Below are 24,617 nucleotides of genomic sequence, written 5' to 3' on the forward strand. Positions count from 1 at the left end.
AATATGTATACATACACAAAGCTTCTTTTTCCTCGTTTTTTTGTTAATAAAGTTATATTCTGTTATTAAAGTAGATCTGCAACCTTGTGTGGGTATGTTTCAGTGACTAACCACAATGTTCACAAACTGCAAAAATCAAATAAATGAGCTATCATGTCAGGTTTTATCCTGGAATCCAACTTGCCCAATTTAACATCAGATGAGATTACAACAATAAGAATAAATAATTTCAAATTGACAAAATAAACCCTGCATTCATTTCTATCCTTTTTGCTTGTGCTGCATAGCCAAATGTCAGCATAATGCATATTCAACGGAACATTGATTAGATTCCCTACAGTGTGGAAACCAACCCTTCAGCCCAACCAGTCCACACCAACCCTCCGAAGAGTAACCCACCCAGACCCATTTCCCTCTGACTAAAGCACCTAACACTATGGACAATTTAGCATGGCCAATTCACCTGACCTGCACATCTTTGGACTGTGGGAGGAAACCAGAGCATGTGGAGGAAATCCACGCAGACACGGGGAGAATGTGCACACTCCACATGGTCACCTGAGGCTGGAAATAAACCTGGGACCCTGGTGCTGTGAGACAGCAGTGCTAACCACTGAGACACCATGCGAAATAATATTATTCACTGGTGAACATATTAAATGATTTGTGACTGACATTTACTGAAATTATCTGTGTGTTGGTCATAGTTAAGAGAAAATGTTAAAGCATTCATTGCCTAAAATCATCGGTTGTGACTCAAATTGAAACGACAATGGAAATTGTGTGGTATGAACTATTATGTGTAGATGTTTTGTACTGATACATTTCATATGACTGCATCTAGCTGCTGTGAAATTACATGCAATCAGTAGTTTCATAGTTAACTGAGGATTGGAGTAGCTGTTGTGAGATGTGGAGCATTATGGGTAGAAATATGATTTTTCTAACAAAGCCAAGAATATTTGAAGGTACAGGCTAAATGTGGTTATAAATGTCAGAGAGCTGAAAATATCTAACAGTGTAGAACTTGGTGTTCCTGATAGCAGAGAGTTTGAAATATGTGATGTCACAGACTTAAAGAATATGCAGAGCAGTGAGTTGTTGTGAATGTCAGAGAGCTGGCATTTTCTAAAGGCACAGATTTTAGTGTCTAATGGCACAGGTAAGAGATATTATATGAATCTAAATTCCATCCTATAGGTCTTCTATTTCCCATTGTGCAATAGTGCATGAATGCCACAGTTTTAATATCTGCACACCAAGATATGTTGCTGTTAAGCATATGCATTCCACCAGCTCCAGACCTCCTTCCAGCCTTGAATATTAGAATTGAATTCTCAAGGTTTTATGAAAGTAGCTGTTCTTGACATTGACACACAATTTAATTGTCTATGGTAACAAGGGAGCCCCTGTTAAATAGGAGACCTATAGGATGGAATTCAGATTCATATAATATCTCTTACCTGTGCCATTAAACACTAAAATCTGTGCCTTTAGAAAATGCCAACTCTCTGACATTCACAACATTCGGATTAAGAGGAAAGCTCCTCTGGTGACTGCAATCTTATCTGACACAAAGAAAGTTGGTGTGCATGGATGCCAAGCATTTTAGCCTCAGGACATCACTGCACGGATGCTCAGGGCAGAATCCTGAACCTACCAATCTTTAGATGCTTCATAAGTGACCTTGCCTCCAACATAAGGTCAGATATAAACTCTTCACTCGTGGTGAAAGAGTTTCATTCTGAATTCTTCAAGTAACAAATCTATTCTTTATTACATGCCCACATGGATCAAGAACTGGTCAACATTTAATATTGGGCTGAAAAGAGGCAAACAGCACTTTTGCCACAAATGCCAAATAATAGCCATCTTCATACAGAATCAGTTTGATGGCATTCTCTTGACAGTCAAACTCTTGACCATCACCAAGTCTCCCCACCGACAATATCCTGAGAAGTCATACTGACTTGAAGCACTATTAGACCCTCATAACTTGCAACTCTTCTAGGAGAAGGTACTTCTGACTGAGTGACTCAGAGATAGTAGGCTGCTTAGACAATACTCTGTCAACTTCAAATGTACACGTCCCCCATTGTCAAGGTGTCACATTTGCAGACGACAACTTGCACTACAGCTCTAATTAAATCCCAAACCCACCTTTCTTAGTTTAGAAATATTGAATGTCATGATCCATCTTTACATCTAATAACCTAGAATAAAGTTCATAGTTAATTGCTATTGATTGCCTTTTATGTTCTGTAAAAAAAATTTAAAAGATGCTACTTTTAAAATTAAATACTTTCAAATGGTAATATGTTTCTCTTGGTAACATGGCCTTTTCACAAAGCAGAAAAAGAAAATCCTTCCTGATCTGTTGTCTCAACTTCAAATGGATTTATGAAATTTTGAAATATGGAATACTGAAACACGTCTCTCCCAAAAAAATTCCATTGCTTGTCTGCCTCATTGTTATGAGTTCTCTCATATCAATTCTTTGTGGATGAGGTACTGTACCCCAGCAAATCAATCCCATACCAAAAGGGCTTCTTGCTGCCCTAATTCCCGACTTATGTGTTTTTGAGTGCTTCTACATCAGTATCCAGGGCTGTTATATTATCCACTTAAACCTCTCATTACACTAAGTTTTATTGGTGACAAGAGCAGGGTTCAAATCATTTATTCATAAGAGAAGCTCATTGTTTTCATCTTTATTTTACTGTCTTTATATACTTTTTTTAATCCAGGAAACTCTACATTTATTTCCCCTCCCCCCCTTTGCCTTTTGAAAGAGTATGTCTCAATTCTATCTGAATCATCTCTATTAATCAAGAGCTGATCTACAAAAATCACTGTTCACGTTATGACATTGTAATAATTTAATTACTTAGATTAGACTACTTACAGTGTGGAAACAGGCCCTTCAGCCCAACAAGTCCACACCGACCCACTGAAGCGCAACCCACCCATACCCCTAATCTAACACATTTAGCATGGCCAATTCACCTGACCTGCACATCTTTGTGACTGTGGGAGGAAACCCACACAGACATAGCGAGAATGTGCAAACTCCACTCAGTCAGTCGCCTGAGTCGGGAATTGAACCGGGTCTCTGGCGCTGTGAGGCAGCAGTGCTAACCACTGTGCCGCCCACTAATTCTCTGTTTAATTAGTAAAAGTGGAATAAATTAAATGTACTTTGAAACAGGAACAGAAAATACTTATTTCTTGGCATTCACAAGAAATACCTTTAAATTTTTACATTTCATACAATGCACAAATCTGCCACTCTTCTGGAATGTTCATTGTCTTTATATGTATGATGATATTTCACATCACTGTTAAATAGTGCATGAATGCCACAGTTTTAATATCTGCACACCAAGATATGTTGCTGTTAAACATATGCATTCCACCAGAGCTTATTCAGCTTCAGACCTCCTTGCAGGCTTGAATATCAGATTTAAATTCTCGAGGTTTTTAAGAGTAAATATTAGATTAGATTAACTATAGACCATTCATGACAACCATAAGAACCTAAGACTATTTCCCCTCCCAATCATATACTAAAAGCTGGGATGAATAACTTACACTGTGCAATGCCACACTACAAACCAAGATAAATTTCTATTTAGTGAAACTAAAACCCATAAAAAATTCACGATAAAATGTAAAGGGGGATTAAAACTCCAAACATTACACCGAGGTGTTTTGGGTCTATATTTGTTACCTGAGTGACTTGAATAATAGTTTAAAAAGAAGTGAATCATTTAATTTTGTTAGGATTTGATAGGACTATTTCAAAATAAAGAAGTAATACATATTAATTTATTGATTCATGACAAAAGCAACTCATAGCAATGGAACCAATGATATAAACTTTAAGTACACTCAAAGCCAATTTACAGCTACTGAGGTAAATCAGATGCAATTTTAATAGCATATTAAAATCAAAATTGTTCCCGAATACAATATTTTTTCATCCAAAAGTTGTTTTTCAATGATACGATAAGGTTGTACATGCAAAGTTTTGGTATTACACATAAGAAAATGTCCTTCAATTCCCAAGCATATTGACAAAGGATGTCGACTATATGTTTGGTTACTTATCTGCATCTTTGCAACGTACGGTTAGACAAAACCACTAACTCTGCAAAGATGGAAAGGTCAGTAGTTTTGCTTTTGCATTTTTTGCTTGTTATGCTTAGAGCAATACATTCTATAATTTTCACAAATGTGGTTGACTGCCTTTGTAAATCGGAGTGGGGTACCAAGTTAGATTTACCTGTAGAGAGGTCCCGCGTGATCAGGGTAGAAATCCGCAGACCTCAAACAGTGTTCTATCATGCTTTAAATCTTTTTATTTCATACAATGCACAAACATGTCATTCTTCTGAAATGTTCATTGTCTTTATATGAATGATGATAGATTTGGATCTATGATGAGGGCAAATGACACAGTAAATCCATTAACACAGGATGCACTGATAAATTTTTCGAATCAGATGTATAAGCATGTGTAGCATGTCAGTTAAATGAGGTTCTTTCCGATTGATTAAGAGTAAGCAGACCTCTGTAATGTCAATATTTTGCTACTTCATTGTGGGTTTCTGTTATTATAGAACTTTCCTGAAGTGTTCCATGACTAAAATTGTGTTGAAAGTAACCAACCAATAATTATAAAGAAAGCCTCACTTCAAAAGTGAGAAATGAAAAGAAAACAGCATGGGAAGTTCAAAGATAATGCTTAATGAAATATGATCATCGATGTAGGCATCACAACAGCCAATTTGCTCAAAATTAAACACCCACAAATAGCAAGGTGAGATCACCACAGTTCCTTACAGCTGCTCTCTCTTTAGAGAGAGGGGAAATTGGTCGTGAGTTTAACCTGAGGATCACTGCACCCCAGGTGAGGGATGAGCTTGAAAAGATTGGGCTGTCATGGTTACCTCAGCCAGTGCAGGAAGTGAACCAAAGCTGTTGGTGCCACTCCGCATCACATCCAGACAACAGACCCCTTCCACAAGTAGCATTATATGATTAATAAGATTTTGTGATGTTGATTGGGGGTTAAAAATTGATTAGAACCCTTGGATTACTCTGTTGTGGTGTGGATCCTGTACTTTAACCTGAATGGGTAAACAGAACCTTGGCCTACAATCTCTTATTCAAAAAATGACCCCTCCAACAGTACAGTACTCCCTCTGTACTGCAGCGATTGTCAGGCTGAATTGCTGTGCTGGAGTCTCAGCATAGGGTTTGAATTCACAGTTTCCTGATTCAAAAGTGAGAATTCTATCAATTAAGGCACAGTTAGACTGTGAAGGAAGACAAAAATCTGTGGAACCTTTTCCTTAGTGAAGCTTAAAAGATGCATACAGATACATGTAATTCTGTTAAAAAAAACTTAAGTTGGATTCAGATTAACAGAAGTTAATTATTGCTATATCTTTGAAATATAGTTGGTTAACTATTGCCAATTATAAATAGCTGCAAAATTGTAATATAAAGATTACTACAGACATCCTTTTTAAGATTTCAATAGTCAAATGTCAAAGCTTGCCTGTGTTGACTATATTGTGACTACACCGAATTAAGCATTATCTTTTTATTTCCCATGTTATTTAGAACAGAGAAATTCATGCAGTACTAGTTGACTGGAAACAAAAGAAACTGATTATCATAAACTTGGAATAATATTAATTTTGCATTTCTCAACTCACTAAATGCTTAAGAAGTTTAAAATGTTTAACTGATGCAAAGTTTGTGAATGCCAAGAAATACGTTTTTCTGTTCTTGTCACAAAGTGCAATTAATTTATTCCACTTTCACTAATTAAATGGAGAATTGAATTATTAAAATGTCATAACTTGAACAGGGTGTTTTGTAGATCAGCACTTGATTAATAGAGATGATTCAGATAGAGTTGAGAGATACTCTTTCAAAAGGCATGGGGAGGGAAAATAAATGTAGAGCTTCCTGCATTTTAAAAAAGTAGAGACAGTAAGATAAAGGTGAAAACAATGTGCTTCACATTCAGGTATCAAGTAAAAATTACAACTGAAAACCCAGCTGAATACATAAGGTTCAGAGGGGAGAAAAAAAATCATCTAAGAATAGCAAAGAGAGATTATAAAAAAAAAGGATTTGCAGCCAATCCTGAAGTCTTCTATTGTCACATAGTAGAGTCAATCAGGGACCAGAATTTACCCATGAAGGAAGGGGACATGGCAAAGATGTTCAATGAATACTTTACATTTGTATTGGTAAGGAAGAAGATGCTTCCCAGATTGTGGTGACAGAGGAGGAAACTCAGTCACTAGAAGAGATTAAAATTGATAAGCAGGAGATATTGAACTGGCAATAGGATGTGCTTAAACGTAATAGGACATTAGGAGCGTGAAGTACATCTGAAGATACGGAAGAAAGTGAGAGTAGGAATTGTAGAGACAGGACTGGCAATATTCTTTCAGTACTCCCTAGACTTAGGAGTGGTATCATAAAATTGGAGAATTGTGTTAAAAAAAATTGTAAGTATAAGGCCAGCAATTACAGACCTGCCGGTTTAACTACAGCGGTGGGAAAACTTGTGCAATTATGTTTTTCACATAGAAAAAAGCATTAGTTCAATATATTCCAGCAAATATTTCTTCAGGGAAAATGGTGTGTAATTTACTTGCTGAATTTTTTGAAAAAGTAGCAGAGAGAGCCGGTGAGTATAGTACTGTTGATGCAGTGCATGGACCTCCAAAACATGTTCAATATAGTGCCACAGCAGAGAACTGTGAAAAAAGGTTACATCTTGCACAATAAGAAAGAGAGTAGCAATATGGATGCAAAAATGGGTGAATGAGAAAGTTTATGGTGGAATTCCACAGGGATCAGTTTTGGGACCCTTGCTTATCTGAATATGTATTAATATGCTGCATAATACTGCATATCAATTAAGATGGCAATATATTAATCATTAGATCATGGTGTGCAGGGGTTAATTTCCAAGTTTGCAAATGACATAAACCTTGGAAGCATCATAAACTGTGAGAAGAATTATGCAAGACTGCAAGGAAATAGACAAGTTTTTCTCATAAGTTGATGGTGTGGGCAGATAGGTGGTCGATGAAGTTCAGTACAGAGATTTCTGTTCTGTGGAAATGATTGTATTAGACACAGTGAAGGAAAGGTGCATAAGCATGGTTCCAGGAATGATAAACTTCAATTCAGAACATAGATTGGTGAAGTTGGGATTGCTTTGTTTGTATGGAGGTAGGTTAGGAAATTTGATAGAAGCTTTCAAAATCATGGATGAGCTAGACATAATAGATAGAAAATCTGTTCCATCTTGTATGAGGACCCCAAATGAGTGGGCACAGATATAAGGTAATTTGCAAAAGAAGCAAAGGGTGTTGTAAGAAAATTTTTTTTTCACACAGCAAGTAGTTAAGGTCTTGAACACACTGCCAGGGGTTAAGATGGAGGCAGGTTCAATCAAGGCATTCAAGAAGGTATTAGATGATTATTTAATTAGAAACAATATTCATGGTTATGGAGAAGGAATGTTGCTCTCTCTCTCTGCACCTTCTCCACAGCTGTAACATTGTATCATGCACTCTGTTCTGTTACCTTGATGTACTTGTAAAGCATGATCTGCCTGTAAAGCACGTAAGATAACACTTTTCACAGTACCTCAGTACACATGACAGTAATGAATCAAGTTAATTCAAATCAAGGATTGGTAGAATGACCCTAAGTCATAATGCGAATTCAGAGAGTTGGTGTAGACATATTGGGCTGAATGGTCTCTCTCCGCACTGCAACAATTCTGTGAGTGTTGCAGATTACTGTGTTCAACAGTTAATTTGATATTCAAGACATTTGAATCAGAATGAAAATATTATTGGTTAACATGGTAATATGTATTTTATTTCATTCACATAAAAGTTTGTCAATCTCAAGATTGTTCAAAAACTGTGAAACTACTTAGAACTACTCGAGCTGTGTATGATTGATAGAATCCAGTTCTGCTTCAGATCCTCCGTACGATTCTGTACAACCTTCTCATTTTACAAGGTGCTGACAATCAGATTATTTCTGTATTTTCTGAGAGATCTGCATCAGTCAATTTGAGAATTCTGAGAAAGTCTTCCTCAAACTGTGTCGACGGCACCAAGGTTTTCTTTTTTAAATACTTCCTTAATATTGTCTAATAAAATAAAGTACACATTCTATCTCTTCACACTTTATTTTGCTTCAGCTACATTCCTGTTACCAATTCTGATGAGAATGAGATTCTAAGTCCTGACCGTGCCACGTTGACACTTTCGAACACTTCAATACATCTTTTTTTTCCATTCAACTAAACGTTGAACACAGCATGTCAAAACAACCCAGATTCATACATGACCTCTCCCTTGCCCTTCCTGCAATGTTACTGACTAATGATTTCAGATAAGTCATGAGCACTGTTGTGCCTGCTTTCCTGTATATAATTAATTTGAATGTTAAAAACTCCACTCCTTTAACTTCTTTAACTGATAGTGACTCCATGCAAATTGGACCTGACTCATAACCAAAAAACAGTAACATTCACAAAAGCAAAGTAACCAGCAGAAGCTGTTAAACTCCACGGATTTATTACTTGCGAACCAATCACTAGCAGAAACCTTTATTTGGTTGAACAAATAAAGTTTGGCAGCATGACAAATATTTCTAGTCTGTTGCTATCTTCAACAAGTAACACTTTTGAATGGATTGACTAGTCTGCTAATGAAAGGTATGTGCAATGGCATCTAAGTTCCAGCAAAATTAAAAGTGATTATTGTTACCAGTAACCAGTTGATGAAGTGTTTCGAGAAGAACTAGCGGTGGTCATTTCAAGGAGGGTGGGGCTGGGGGAATTGTTGCAGGGCTGGATGGGATGGAGGCATGTGGCAATGCAGATTTTAAAACCATTGCTTCCTCCTTTCAGGGAAACAGGAGAAATAGCTTAATTGAAAGCTGTGTTTTGTAATGTTATTGAATGTATTTATCAAATTCATCCCTACCAAACCAGCAGGCAACTTAACATACCTAAAATAAACAGATTGAAGCAGAGACAAGTTTACTCCTAATGCTTTAAGCACTTTTTGTCATTTGTTCTCAGAATGTGCACATTGTTGTCAAAACACACTTAGTGTGGATATTGACCGACTAGGCAACTTCAAAATCAATAAATTAATGTAGATAGAACATTACATAGGTAGAGATAATAGATTCTGTGTCCTGGAGGTCATCAGTAAATTAGTTAGATTATTAAAACAGAAAATACAAGAATATCAAGGGACATTCTTCTTGTTGGCATACAAATAATAATTCCATTGATTGCATTCATTTCCATAATTTAGTTGAACTCAATCTCTTATATTTTTGGGTTGGTACTCCAACGTTATATTGTTGTACAATTTTCCACCCTGTAGAATGACATCATTATCAACAATGTCTATTTTTCCAGCTTTCCTTGAAATTATAAAGGTCACAGGAACCTTGTGAATCTAGACCTTTTTGACGTAAAGTGTGTGTATAATTAGATTAGATTCTGTACAGTGTGGAAACAGGCCCTTCAGCCCAACAAGTCCACACCGACCCTCCGAAGAGAAACCCACCCAAATCCATTCCTCTACTCTATATTTACCACTGACTAATGCACCTAACATTGTGGCCAATTCAGCATGGCCAATTCACCTGACCTGCACATCTTTGGATTGTGGGAGGAAATTGGAGCATCCGGAGGAAACTCATACAGACACAGGGAGGATGTGCAAAGTCCACACAGCTAAAGTATAGTTACACTGAAACTTCAAAAAAGTGCCTTATTAATCATCAATCCAGTAATCCAGCATTAATTTTATCTTCTCTCATACACACACAAGAGGACTTTCAACTAGGAGTTACTGCGCAGCAATAAAGGTAGACATTTAGCAAAACCAATTGTGGAATCTCATGTGCTACATCAGGTGAGATCTGCTACAACCCATCTGAGAGCAGCACCACAAAGCTTGCTGCACTCTCCCACCAAGCCTTAGGAGTATTGTTACTCTTTATTGCTACTGAACAATGTTCAGCTATGGATATATAGAAACAGACAGAGTCAACAAAGAAGATCTCAATTCAGAAATAAATCAACAGCGCAGAGTAAGAATGTTGCTAAAATATCACAGAACTATTGTTTTGATGCAAACGTCTTGATGCTAGTTCAGCAACACATCACAAATGCAGTGAATCCTCTGTTGGACAGTCTGATTTTGCGAGGTATGATAAGTATTCCATTTTTTAAGAGAAGAAACAAATTTTGCACTTTTCAAGACAACACAAATTCACTTTACAAGGCCTGAAGATTACATGAAGTGTGGCATTCAGAGTGCATGCAGTGATTATACAGCAGATTTGGATGTAGCAGTTATTGAGTGCTAACTGTGCTTCATTTTATATTTTTCAGCAGATCTGCTCTTTTTTTGCAAACCTCTCACCTGTCCCTTTTTCTAATTCCTCTACACTATTGAAATATCCATGAATCGAATCTGTTCTCTCACTTCTGCTCTATATATCCTCAAGCCAGTTAAGCATTCAATTTGTGAGGTGTGAATCTCTTTTCCTTTTCATTTTGACTCCCTCACATCTAGGCCTTCCACTTTTCCTAGCCTTCCTTAGGCTCACCATCTGTTAAAACAAATGTGGATCGAATTTAATTTATCAGTACAATTAATGTATGAAAACACAAAGAAAAATGTACTTAAAATTAGAGCCTTTTTAATCATTAATCGGTAATCCAGCATTAATCCTTTCCTTCCCTCCAATACACACGAACACTTTTAACCTCAGGTTACCGTACAGCAATTAAGGCACATCAAGTTAATTAATAATGTTTTTGTTGTGTATCAAACACATGCAAGGATACGCTGGTAATATGAGGCAAAATCTTACTCCTTTAAAGTGTATATGGACTGTGACATTTTGCACAATCTTCTTGGAGGTGGCTAATTAACAGACTGCCTCCATGGACCTCCATCTAATTAAAGGCAGTAGGCATGCTGTGTAGATGGGAAGGGTACTCGAGATTGTGGGTGACTGTTTAGCACCACTGTGGGGAGGCGGGTGCTGCTGACGTAGGAAGAAAACCACAAGTATGCATTAAGCTACAGGCTCCTTCTCTTGGTTTCAAATAGATGCTCAAACAAGTGCAGCCATAGCTGTTAGGCCGTCATTTTGGGGTGTGAACACCTCCTAGGCTGTCATCCTTTGGTGCCTACAGCCCTGTGATGTGAAAGATTAAAGGAGTACTCATTGGACTCAGCTCTACCTCTATAAAACTACCTTAAATTGTTTCAGATCCTGGCCTCAACCAGAAGCCACTGGGAAGATCCTGGCAGCAGCACCATTGAGTCTGTAAGTGGCCTTGTAGAGTCCCTATAGTGCACTCAGAGGCCATTCGGCTCATGAAGTCTGCACTGACACTGCAAAGAACTATCCCATCCAGACCAACCTTTGCATCCTATCCCTATTACTCTTCATTCCATGGCTAATCCAGCTAACCTGAATATCCCTGAACACAGCAGTGCAATTTAGCAATGCCAATCCACCTAAACTGCCCATCTTTGGAATGTGGAAGATATCAGAAATTAACACAGACATGGGGAGAATGTGCAAACCCCACACAGTCACCCGAGATTGGAATTGAACCGAGGTCCTTGGCACTGTGAGGCAGGACCACTAACTGCTGAGTCATCGTGCTGCCATTAACAGACTTAGTATTTATTTATTCATGTCTCACTGTTTCTGGGCAGTTATTTGATGTCATTATTACTGGCCTTCACAAGATTGCCTGGAGGGAAGTTCTGAAGCATTTCAAAATACCAGCACTGCTCCCTTCAGCACTACCTCCATGTCGATGATCTGCGTTTATCCATTATGTTTTCATGAAGATATACAACATAGTTAATTCTAAATTGAGCAAAAGTATTTCAAGTCTATTTACATATAAATTCAATTTGTTAGAAGTCACAAAAACTGTCTGTGACAGACACAGCAGAGTGAATAGAACTTCTGATTCACCTGTCTTATCTGTCAGCCAGAGCTCCCCAATTGGACTAGAATAACAGCCCCAATCAGGGAACTCATATTCTATGAAGTCCATATGGCTGACCTCATTACAATCAGTACAGCCATGCTAAATTGGTTATACTCTATGTGGCTATGTAAGCTAGGTAGATTAACCATGGTTAATGCTGAGTTATAAGGAAAGGGTGGGGTGCTCTTCGGAGGGTGGGTGCAGATTCAATAGGCCGAATGGCCTCTATCTGCACTGTTGAGATTTTATCATTCTAGGTGAGGAGGGGGAATTGGTTCCCCTGTTTTTAAGTCCCTCTCAGTTGGTGGCAATAAATATTACAATTAAATTTTCAGCACCCTGTTATCACATTTTAGTTAAAATGTTAAATAGCAGATCGAAATGAAATTATAAGAATATCTTGAGTGTGAGAAAGAGGAATTATATGACCGAATAATTCTTGAAAAATAATAAAAGTACAACATTATACACATGAAAAAGCACAGATAATAAGTTTAAAAAGGAAAAAGTAACTACCATGGAAAGTAAGAATAAACAACACAGTTTTTACAAAAAAGGTCTCTTGAGATGTTGAGGTGTCAGCTTTCAAATCTGCATTGATATATAATGAGTGGCTCATTCTCTGCAATTGTGTTATAGTTTGTCGATCTTTAGTTCTTGTTGAATAGTTATAGCTTCATAGATTCATACAGCATGGAAACACACCCTTCAGTCCAAACAGTCTATGCCAACTAAAATAGTCCCAACTGCCTGCACTTCACTCATATCCCTCCAAATCTTTCCTATTCATGTGCTTATCCAAGTGTCTTTTAAACATTGTAACTGTACCTGCATCCATCGTTTTCTCTGGCAGTTCACTGTCTGTGTGAAAACATTGTCCTACATGTCCTATTTAAGTTATAGCTTCATAGATTCATACAGCATGGAAACAGACCCTCTTCTCACCTTAAAAATAAGCCCCTAGTTTTGAATGCCCCCACCTAGGGAAAAGATGCTTGTCATTCCTCTTATCTATGCCTCGTTATCTTATAAACAGCAATAAAGTCACCCCTCAAGCTCTTACGCTGCAATGAAATAAGTCCTAGTCTATTTTTATATCTCACATTTTATATCCTCCATTTCCAACAACATCCTGGTAAATCTATCTGAATCATGTCTGGTTGTTGCCTCAAAATTGGTTTTAGTCTGGGCACAACTTTGAGCTTGCTAGAAATAGGGAGAGAAAAACTTCCAGCCCTTTGATGTTTTCAATCCAAATTTATTTCTCTTTTGGCCTTGCAGCTCAAAGGAGCTATTGTTACAGGTTAATTTGTATACTCCTGAATCTTCTCCTTCGCAAACTTCACAAAAACAATTTCATTCCCCGATATCTGAATTTATCATGACAGTGTGAATTAAACAAGAAATACAAATTTATTGATACTTGATTTATTTGTTTGGCTTCATTTGGTAACTTCAATGTAGGCAACTTTATTTCTTCCATATGGGTTCCCTGGTCTGCATCAATCCGAAGCTAGATGATCACAGCAACCATTTTAGGACAATATTTGTCCTTTAAAAATCATTATTTGTCAATGAAAGGTCTTAGGTATGACAATTAGATGATGGAACTGAAGTAGTTATAATTGATTTTGCCCTCATTGTAACAAAAGCAACAGAGAAAAATCATGTATATGCAGACACAGAGAGAATGTTTAAACTCTACCAGATAATTGCCCGAGGCTGGAATCAAACCCAGGCTCCTGGTGCTCTGACCTCTGAGCCACCATGCCACCCTAACTGAATACAAAATCTTTGAAATGGTAGGTGGACTTAGTTAATAAAGCCACAAGCTTGTGCATATACGGTGAAAACTCATGTACTGGCTTCAACCGGTGCATCTTTTAAAAATATTCTAATTAGTATACCTTTTTCAGATGCTGTTCTAAATATTTTCAATCTATTAATTGTGCAGCTACAATTTAGCTGACAAATGCCAGTAATTATGGTCCACACAAATGTTTTTCCCTTTTCCATTTAATGACTTCAACACTTTTTTTTCTATTCCTTGCTACCTCGTGTGCTTCTGCTGAAATGCAGCTGTGTTATTCACATTTTAAGCATTTTTTGTAAGGACATTCCTCTTAAATTTCTTGTTGAATTTATTTCTTTGATTTCTGGCTGGTAGTTCTGGACTCATTCACAAGTGGAAACATCCCCACATCTAATCTATTAAATTCTTTCATATTCTTAACAGCCCCCTTTCAAGTCACCTCTCGTCTTATCCCCATCTTGAGTAAAGAGCTTTAGTTTATTTAATCTTTAACTCTTGGCTCTGGTCTCATACTGGTAAATCCTTCTTTTGCCATCTTCAGTGCATGCATATACTTTTAAATCAAATAGATATCAGAACTATTAACAATACTCTTTTACCAAGCTTTTGCAAGGTTTAATGAAACATATTGCTTTTCAGATCCATTCTTTGAGTGACTTTTTATCAAATTTAGTGCTATGTTTGTGCCCAAATTATTGCCTAATCGCTGAAGCACTGTCACTAGTGGCTCTATATCTTTAAATATGCATTTATTTCCATTAAACCATCTTCTCAGCACAAGCTTCCCCAATTATATTTGTCACAATTAACGAATTCAGAACATCCAATGAGATACTAAAATGATAACCAGTCACTGAAATGACATTTTAGGATTTTTTGTATCTGTTTGCATTAGTATACATGCAGAGTGAGCATTGCTACAGTCAGCTGTCTTTACTTGGTTAGATAGTAATGTAAAATTAGGAAGTACCAATTTCTTTAAAATCTCAGGGATTACAGAAATAAGTTTTTCCCCCTGGATACCATGATGTACTTTACAGCAGCAACATTCTGAGGCATTAGGTTCAACCTGTTAAAATCTTGCTATAATCTGTTCTGTTAAAAAGAGCTTCATGAAATTAAATGAATGGCTGAAGTTTATCCGATGATGTTCATCTGTTTATATTTGTCTAAATCATTTATCAAACCACCACCTTTGGGTGAAACATAGGCTATTGTGTCTTTGAGAAAGTGTATTTTTTATACATATTTAAATTTTATTTTTACTTTTTAATTGTGTTTTTTTGCTGTATGTCTCCGACTTAATGTTGTATTTTAAATGTTAAACGCCATGACTGAAATCCTGAGCATTGTGAAAGTGGGAACAGTGAAGAAAAATACCTGAAGTAAGCACTGTTTTTACAAAGGATCAACAAGTAATCATACAATGAACTAATAGTAAGCAACGGAACGATCTTCTCTGTATGAATCAGGATACTGCTGTCACATGCTTCGAGGGTTTAGACTTCTAAAATTGTTCATTCAAATACCACAGCAGAACAATTATGTTCTTGTATCTAAATAAATAATAAATCAATATTTTTAGCAGATCTAATAAATTAACAACATAAAAGCAAAATCCACACAGAAAAATATCAATTAATATACTACTTTATAAAGTTTCGCAGAAATTTCTCTTCATTTTAGAACGCATTATCTATCACTGTATAAATTAATATAGAAAGGTAACAAACTGCTAAGTAAACAAAGAAAATCAAATATAACCTGCTGCAAGTTTTCCAGAATGTCAAACCATCCTTGTGAAGGAAAAGCGCATTAACAGCTCAAAAACTGATTTTGTCATGCCTACTAAATAATTATTGAAAAATATCAAACGACACATTAACTATGAGAGGACTGTTTATTCTTGCCGTGTTTTTAGGTGGCCACATCATTTGTCTTCTCTTCAGGTTGCACAGGACTTGTTTGTGGTTGGTCTTGTGGCCCTTCGCGTTTAAACTATGTGTTATAAATTTGCAAAACCGTAGCGTTCACATGCAAAAAAATTATATTTCAGTACTTCGGTGGTAACAACTAATTGTGTTACAGTCAGGCCAATGGAGTTGCTGTTCAGCTCAGGGGAATTACCACAGAATGGTTATAGAGGTGAAAACTGATACAATCATTTAATAGTATCGAAAGATCATTTATCTGAAAGAGGAAATGTTAAATACTTAAAAATGTAACTTTCACTGTTAATATATTTATGTTATATAGGTAAGATAAATGCAGCTAATAAGCCACATTAATTTTAGACTAGATTAGATTACTTACAGTGTGGAAACAGGCCCTTTGGCCCAACAAGTCTGCACTGACCCGCACCCCTACATTTACCCCTTACCTAACACTACGGGCAATTTAGCATGGCCAATTCACCTGACCCGCACATCTTTGGACTGTGGGAGGAAACCCACGCAGACATGGGGAGAACGTGCAAACTCCACACAGTCAGTTGCCTGAGGTGGGAATTGAACCTGGGTCTCTTGCGCTGTGAGGCAGCAGTGCTAACCACTGTGCCACCGTTTGATCAGTTATTCCAAATCAGAACAATTACTTCAAAAGCAATTTATTGATTAACCATCATTATTATTTTTAGTGGTTTTTGTGCAAGAACCGCAGAGCTTGGACTGTTTGCTTTAAGTATATATAGAATTATATCAGCTTTTTATTATTGTGAATCGTGTTCTGAAGAGATTGCATTAACAGCAACTATACCTGTGTAGTGTTTAGAAAGCTAATTTTGGGTGAAGATCAATCAAACATTAAGCATAAAGTTAAGGGAAAATGATAATTTAATAGATTCAGAAAGGGTACCGATCTTCTGCATTACTTCTGTTTGCAGTAAAGGTCTTGATCTAACACTGAAATAAGTCATGTATAGCTAAGCAATAGGATTGGGCAAAGTTCATTGTGGCCTTACTTTAAACACTCATTAATTACATTTTCTTGAAAAATCTCTTGTATTTTTGCACACAAAGAAACAATTCCCCTAAACTGAAAATATGGATGACCTGCCACAAGAACCTAACCTGATAGAGAACAGCAAGCAAAACCGTAACAGCAAATCCATTTTGCTTGCCAATTGTATGGTTGCCTCATTAAATCTGTGAGAGCACATCACTGAGCCAGATATATCTGAGCAAGGTTTACTTTGGGAAAATAAACTAAGTTGATGTAGAACTTTATCATGTCTTCAGAATATTCTGCAGGACTTTATAATCAGTCAATATCACGCAAGTTGCTGTCACCATTGTTCTCCATACAGACATTAGCAGATAATATATCTACATCAAATTACTCCAAACAGCAAAAGAACAATTGCAAAATCTGATTTTTTACCCATGTTGTACATCTCTATGACTCTATGACTGAGGAAATCTGCTCAGAACAATAGAAAATCTCTCTGCATTTGGTCAAATAAAATAAGATCACTTGCATCCACCCAAGTATTTTAGGGCATCGCTGGTTGGTCAGCATTTTTATTGCCAGGGGCTAGTTACCCTTGAGGAGGTGGTGGTGAGCTGCCTTCTTGAACTACTACAGTCCACCAGCTGTAATCTGACGCACAAGGCTGTTAAGGAGGGAATTGCTGGATTTTGTCCCAGTAACATTATAGGACAGTGATATATTTCCAAGTCAGGATGTGACTGTCTTTGAGGGGATTTTGCAGATGGTGGTATTCCCCTGTATCTGCTGCCCTTGTCCTGCTAGATGGAAGTGGTCAAGAGTTTGGATCTTTGGTGAATTTCTACAATGCATCCTGTAGATAGTACATACTTCTGTTGCTGAACGTCGGGTTATACCTATACAGCTACACTTAACTATCAGTCTCAAAAAGAATCACAACCTATAGGAGGACTTTGCTTCACAATCTTTTCTTTCAGAGGTGAAATTTGACCAGGCACACCCAGTTAACACCCAATGATTATTCAACACAATACTGGGAATATAATATGGCTAAAGAAAAAGTGAAATCAAGCCTCCGTCTGTCTGTTGCAGTAATTCAGTTATCTTTTGCGACACTGATGACACAAAATGGCTGTGCTCTTCAAACAGTTCATTGTGGGAAGAACTTTGAAACATTTCAACATCTCAAAAAAGTACAAAAATGTAATTATGTTTTGATGTTAATGGAGAGGTGCGTCATTTTGAAAATTGAGGCATAGCTCCAAGTTAGGATGTTGCTCTTTGCGTTTTCAACAATGTTTTTGTGTAACATTTCAGACCTTCTGCATTTGTTATCTTTTGTTCCTCAAATTGGTGTCATTTCCTTGACTCTTTCTCAATATTATGTCCCTACCTTATTTATTTGCTCTTTGTTTGAGATGATATATTACATCACTGGACTTTTTTTATATTATATAGTTTGCAAATAGCACTAAAGTCTATATCTTTGGGGTAATTGATTGTTACTCTCGATCTGTTAGGAGATGGATGGGTGCAGAAGATCAAATTGTCATTGTCTTTCTTGATTGACATACTGTCTAATGCAATAAATTTTATTTTATTTTGAAGGTTGTGATTCTTTTTTAATAACAATGGGCATTTTTATATATTATTATGACATAATTTGCAAATCTGTTGTAAATCAGCATGTAATGTAATTGTGTGAATATAATATGAAATAGAACAAGCCTATGTAGCTGGAAAAAATGCTGCATAGCAGTCAATATATTGATTTTTCATGTTAGACAAATTGAAGCAGCAGTTAGAGGACTGTAACATTAATATTTACAGGTCAAACGTAGCTTTCGGATATTAGTGACTAACATGTAATTTCATTCACTTTCTGTAGTCTATTGTAAAGTGCATTCAATATCCTTTTTATCATTTCTTTCATGCTAAGTTGGCAAATATACAAATTTGTGCTTATAATAGCTTTTTCAAAATGTATTTCAATGAACATAGGTGACAACTAGAACTCCTGTCAAAAGAGGCTTGGAATGATGTAAGGTAATTGACAATCTTGCCCATTTGAAAAGAAAGACTTCAGGACATCTTAACATACTTTACAATTGATTAAAAGTGATCACTATAGGAAACATGTCAGGTAATTTGTACATAGTAAGGTGTGTCTAAGAGCAATATGATAATCACCAGTTTAGATATTGAACAAGGGACAAATATAAACAGGTTCAAATAGCTTGTTGGTTTGAATCCGATTTGAAAGGAATATAGTCCAGCACTTCCTGAACACTGTACACTACGAGAGACACAGTTCTCATAAAACAACCTTTCCAGCCACAATGAGTAAAATTACATTCATTATTAACTATTTCCCATTGAGGTTATCTATATTTGAAGTAATCTGTGTAAGAAAATAATGTCAAATGGTTTCTGTAATTTGCTTCAAAATTATTTCAAGACTTAATTTATCATGTCCTGATATTGGGCCAGACAATCTAAGTTGGAAATTATCAACACTTGAATTATAGTTCATTATATTTCAGTTTAACAAGGGTTCTGAATCTCCTTAGTCTTTGTTGCACTGCACCAGCTTTACCACATTTCCAGCAAAGATCTGGAAACCCTCAAGCAAGAGAAAACCTGCAGAAATCTGTGTCAAAAGTAATTAAGCAGCTTGGCAATACCAACTACATCCTCTCCACTATCTCACATCTTTCACTGTGAATATCTGTTGCTTATCTCCACCCTAATCCACTAAGGACAAAGCGTAACCCTGGATTGCAGGGGTCAGGTGATTTTATTGTTTAGTTTGGAAGAAAATGCCCATGGAAGCTGGATTTTCATACTGGGGTAGGTGCTAACTTAGGTTGAGTCCACCAACACCAGAATCAGCCACAGTTGCTGGTGGGTTGGAGGGGAACGGGGCCCGGGGGGGGGGGGGTGGTGGCAGGGGGAGGTGGGAGATGGGGAGGAGTGGAGGCGAGATTTGAGAAAGGCAACTCTCACTGCTTTCAGACTTCACCCAATTTGTAATAAATGAGAAACAGACCTCATCCCTCAATTCCCAACTTGCGTCTCCCACACTCCCCATCGTAGACTCTTCCTGCCAACCTAGGACCCTTCATCCATCCTCATGAACCCATAACTCTCTGTATCAATCTGTGCTACTCCACATAAGAACTCCTATTTAAAGCATGACTGCTATAAGCAAAATCTAGATGAAGAGTTGAGCAAAACAGTGAAAAATGGAATTCAATCTGCATAGGCATGAGGTAATGCATTTTGAAAGGTACAAAAATGTAAAAATGCCATAAACAATGCTAGAAAAACTCAGCACGTCAGGCAGCAACTGTGGAGAGAAAGCAGAGTCAATGTCCAGGTACCCTTCTTCAGAAACTTTCTGAACCTTCAGACCTTGAATCCAATTATGTTGCTGATTTCAAGCATCCGCAGTTCTTATTTTTGGTTTGAAAATGCCGTAGTCCTACTGGACCAGAGCACAGCTCTCTCATTAGAGAGTGAGAGAACAAGTTGTTGTTTATCCTCAGGTGAGGTCAAGGTTGAGAAGCAGAATAGGAAACAATGAACAGGGAGATACTAAGTGTTGTGGAGGGAAAAAATGCACCTTGGGATATATGTCCACACATCCTGAACAGGACAAGTTAATAGGGAAATAAAGAAGGTATATGCCATATTCCTTTATTGGCTAGGGCATAAAGCATAAGAACAAAGAGTTGGTGCTAAAACTGTGTGCAACAATAGTTAGACCACAGCAAGAATGCTGCAAATAGATATGGACACCACAGTCTTCAAAGCTGTGATATATCAGAGAGTGTGTAGCCTAGATCTGCTATCTGCTCAAGTGCTGAAATATAACCCAAACTCACAAATGTCTGCGCAATGGCAGCAGAAGTACCACAAACAGAGTTAAGTTGACATGAAAGCTACAGAGTGCAGGGCTGTGGCAATGTGATCAGTTGTAATATATTTTACTGATATGTTCATCTTATCTCCTTAATGTAATGGACTATTTAACACTGTTTTAGGGACTGAGACAGTACTTTTAGAATTATAGTTCTAATCAGACCAATTCAAGAGCGAAAGGATATTGTTAGCTGATGCTAATGATAATTCATCAACAGAAATATACTTAGATGCAATGCTTACATATACAGCACACATGCAGATTGCTTCAGGAGTCACTGACCACTATCTTGGCAGAATGTTAGTGTCTATCACATCATATCTATCAATTTGTTTGTCATACCTTTTAAGTAACCCTGTTTCTGGAGATAACTGTGTTGAAAGCAGGACATGCACACATTCTTTTGCTGTTAAGAAAGGAAGAGCTAAAGCTTGCATTCCATGACTTGAACAAAGCATTACGCTGACATTCCAGTGCAGTAGTGAGTGAGTGTTTCACTAACATGCTGCACGTGTTAATGTCTATGATGTTGGCAATATCTTTGACTGCCTGACGAAAGGAAATTTAGTTAAAAAATTTGCTATGAATATATAGTCTAGACTTTGAACATGAAATAGCATTTTTGCAACATGGTTAATAGGAAATGTCATGCAACATAATTGGTTCGTTGTCCTGCTGGGATTTATGAAGCTGAAGTGCCTCAGACGATTATATCAGCCAACCTTGTTGATGTCAGACTGATAGAAAGATTTCTGTGGCAGGCTGAAGTATTAATGTTGCTCAAACACTCATTGCCTAGAGCAGTGAAGAGTTCAACTGACTTTTCTTTTCTCTAGTTCAACTGCTTGTTGGTCAATAAGGTGACGTATGATCCTTCCTTTAAATAAATTAAATTTTGCTACAAGATTAATGCGCTGCCAATCCATGTTCAGAATGTTGTTCTCCATTGTAGCTTGTCTGTATTTGCAGAATTTTCTGCTGAATTGTTCCTGAACTATCTCCAACTGAAATGCACTATACCCTTTTACAGCTCTGCATATTGTTTCCTTTCTTATCATTGCGATGGAAGAAAATCAGCTGAAGCTGGATGCAGTGCAGAAAATCAGTGGTTGCTACTGATTGCAATCTCACTCACTGCAAGAGGATTTAAGGCACCCATCATTCATGTCAAAAGTAGAAAATAAAATGTAGTCTTTGCATCGTGAAACTGCAGGTCAAAGCATTGCTGGGGCAATTTGACAACTGCAATGTTTAATTGCTGTATTCCCAGTGGAAGGAATTTTGAATACAATTATTGGCTTCTAGATTAAGTGGAATCTTTTAAGAAATGGGGGGATGCTCTGATGGATTTTGTAATTTGGGCTGCGTTCAGCTAACTAATTTATCTAATGTAATAGACTCTGAAGGCTGTTGATAACTTGCTGAGTGAATTGTCTGGGCTTTTGCACGAAACGTCGATTTCGCTGCTCATTGGATGCTGCCTGAACTGCTGTGCTCTTCCAGCACCACTGATCCAGAATCTGTCCTTGTAACATGCCTGAGAATGCTCGGGCAGAAACTGGAGAGTTACCAATAAATGTAAGATTTTAACTTTTATTTTTTTTCTCCCAGGTCCAGTTAATGTACCCATTGAACCAAGGTAAGAAACATTGTTAACTTTAGTCATTATTCTTCTTAACAGACTCTTTCATGCTAAATAACACTTCTAAAATAACATGAAGTTGTGTTGGAAAAAGTACATTTTAACTAATGTGTGCACAAGAGTATAATATAACATCCCTACAGTGTAGAGACAGGTCACTTGTCCCACTGAGTCCACACTGACCCTCCAAAGAACATCCCATCTTATACCTATAACCCTACCTGTCCCATGGCTAACTCACCTAGCCTGCTCAGCCCTGGACAATTTAATCTAACCCGCACATCGTTGGACCGTGGGAGGAAAACAGACCGCTCAACAGAAGCCCACACAGACATGGGGAGAATGTGCAACAGCTAGTTGCCCTGAGAGTGAAATCAAACCCAGGACCTTGACACTGTGAGGCAACAGCACTAACCATAGTTCAACCTATATTGTATAAAAGCATATATTGAATTGGATACATTCAGTTTCTATTTTGTAAAACCATGCTGAGTTGAATTCATATAATTTGAAATATCTGACATCACCTGATACCCAAATCTAAAGATTCTCTCATTTAACTTTTACTACCATATGTATTAATCATTGTGACAGTCGATTTCTTAAAGGAGCAGAGCAGTCAAGTTATGCCAGTCTTTGTCTCGGTGAGCTACGTATCCATTTCCTGGGAAACTGACAAGTGCATCCAGAATAGACAAGGCCGTGTATAACAGTTGGAAATCAAAGTAACCAGCAGGGACTTGAAGAAAGCACCAAATTTAGATCATAATCCTTGCTTTATGCAGAAAAAATAATGTTCAAAGCCATCAAACAATAATTCATGCATATGTTATCCACAATATTAAGTTGAGCTCGTATCCATAGGTATACTTAAGGTGCCTCCCAATTTTGCAGAAAAAAAGGAGTACTTTCTTTAGTGTTGTTCACAGCTGTATAATTTGACCAGAATGGACCTTTGAATACAAGTAGTCAAAGGAATATAAAAACTTCTACTGTTTTGTGTTCAAGTTCTAGGTATATTTTTAGCCTTAACCAGAAACTAGATGGGTATTGGAGTTGATTTCACTGGAGCAGTTTAAGAAGTGCTTATATCGGGGTTATCAAATGTCTCAAGACTATTCTTACAGGAAAGACTGTACAAATAAAGATTATTTCCTCTGAGAAAATTAGGTGCAAATGATCATTAATTTAGAATAATCATTAAAACAAAACTTAACACTTCCTATTTGCATGGAATTATTGTAACTTGGAATACTTCACTGCAAAGAATAATCGAGGCAGAGCAAATTGTATTTCTCAAGAGAAAAGAGGGTTACAGAAATGAAGATACAGAATGAAGACCATTTATTTAGGTTTGATTTAGCAAAAGAGCAGGTTCAGATATAATTCTTAAAATGTTTTCATTCATAGACTGTGGATGGCGCTGGCTAGGCCAGCGTCCCTAGTTGCCCTTGAGAAAGTGGGGGTGAGCTGCCCCTTGAAAGGCTGCCATATATTTGATATAGGGACCCCTACATTGCTGTGAGAAAGGGAGTTCCAGGATTTTGATCCAATGACACAGAGGAAAGGATGAAAGATTCACTATCAGACTGGTGGGTCATTTTGGAGGGCATCTTGCAGGTCATGGCATTCCCATGTATCTGCTGCCTTTTTAGTAGTGGTTGTGGTTTTGGAAGAGTCTCGGTGAATCCCTGCAGTGGATCTTATCAATAGTATATGCTACAGCAACTGAGTGAGTAGAGGGAATGAATGCTTACAGATGTGGTGCCAATTAAGTAGGCTGCTGTGCCCTGATGGTGACAATTTTCTTGCATGCTGTTAGAGCTGCACTTATCCTGAGAGTATACTAGGGGTAGATACACTTATGGCTTTAAAAAGAGGATTGGATAATTTTCTGAAGAGAAAGCAATTGCAAGAGTACAGAGAAAAAGCATGGAAGTATAATGTGCTGTGTAGCTGTTGCACAATGCAAGCAATGGGCTGAATAATCTCATACTGTACTAGAGTCTATGATTCCCACAGTGTAAATTCGGAGTTGATGTGCATGGTGAAAATTAAAATGCACAATGAAAGAATTATACAGAAGTCTCAAACTCAAAATTAACAGCTTCTGGATTCTTGCTATATTTTTGACTCTAATGCAAAATGTTGCACTGATATCAACTAGTTAAATGTTTCAAAGTGGTGC

The 24,617-nt window shown here is 37.2% G+C and overlaps 1 protein-coding gene across 2 annotated transcripts in view; it reads left to right on the plus strand.

Annotated features, from left to right (window-relative positions):
• Nucleotides 1-24,617, plus strand: part of LOC132829591 (sialic acid-binding Ig-like lectin 8) — an 85,746-nt gene that overhangs the window by 45,935 nt on the left and 15,194 nt on the right. For both annotated transcript variants that reach the window (XM_060846855.1, XM_060846856.1), the window contains exon 7: nucleotides 22,399-22,426. In XM_060846855.1, coding sequence (XP_060702838.1) covers nucleotides 22,399-22,426 — 28 coding nt within the window. The remainder of the gene's footprint in view (nucleotides 1-22,398; nucleotides 22,427-24,617) is intronic.

Source organism: Hemiscyllium ocellatum, chromosome 29 (assembly GCF_020745735.1).
Source record: "Hemiscyllium ocellatum isolate sHemOce1 chromosome 29, sHemOce1.pat.X.cur, whole genome shotgun sequence".
NCBI lineage: Eukaryota > Metazoa > Chordata > Chondrichthyes > Orectolobiformes > Hemiscylliidae > Hemiscyllium > Hemiscyllium ocellatum.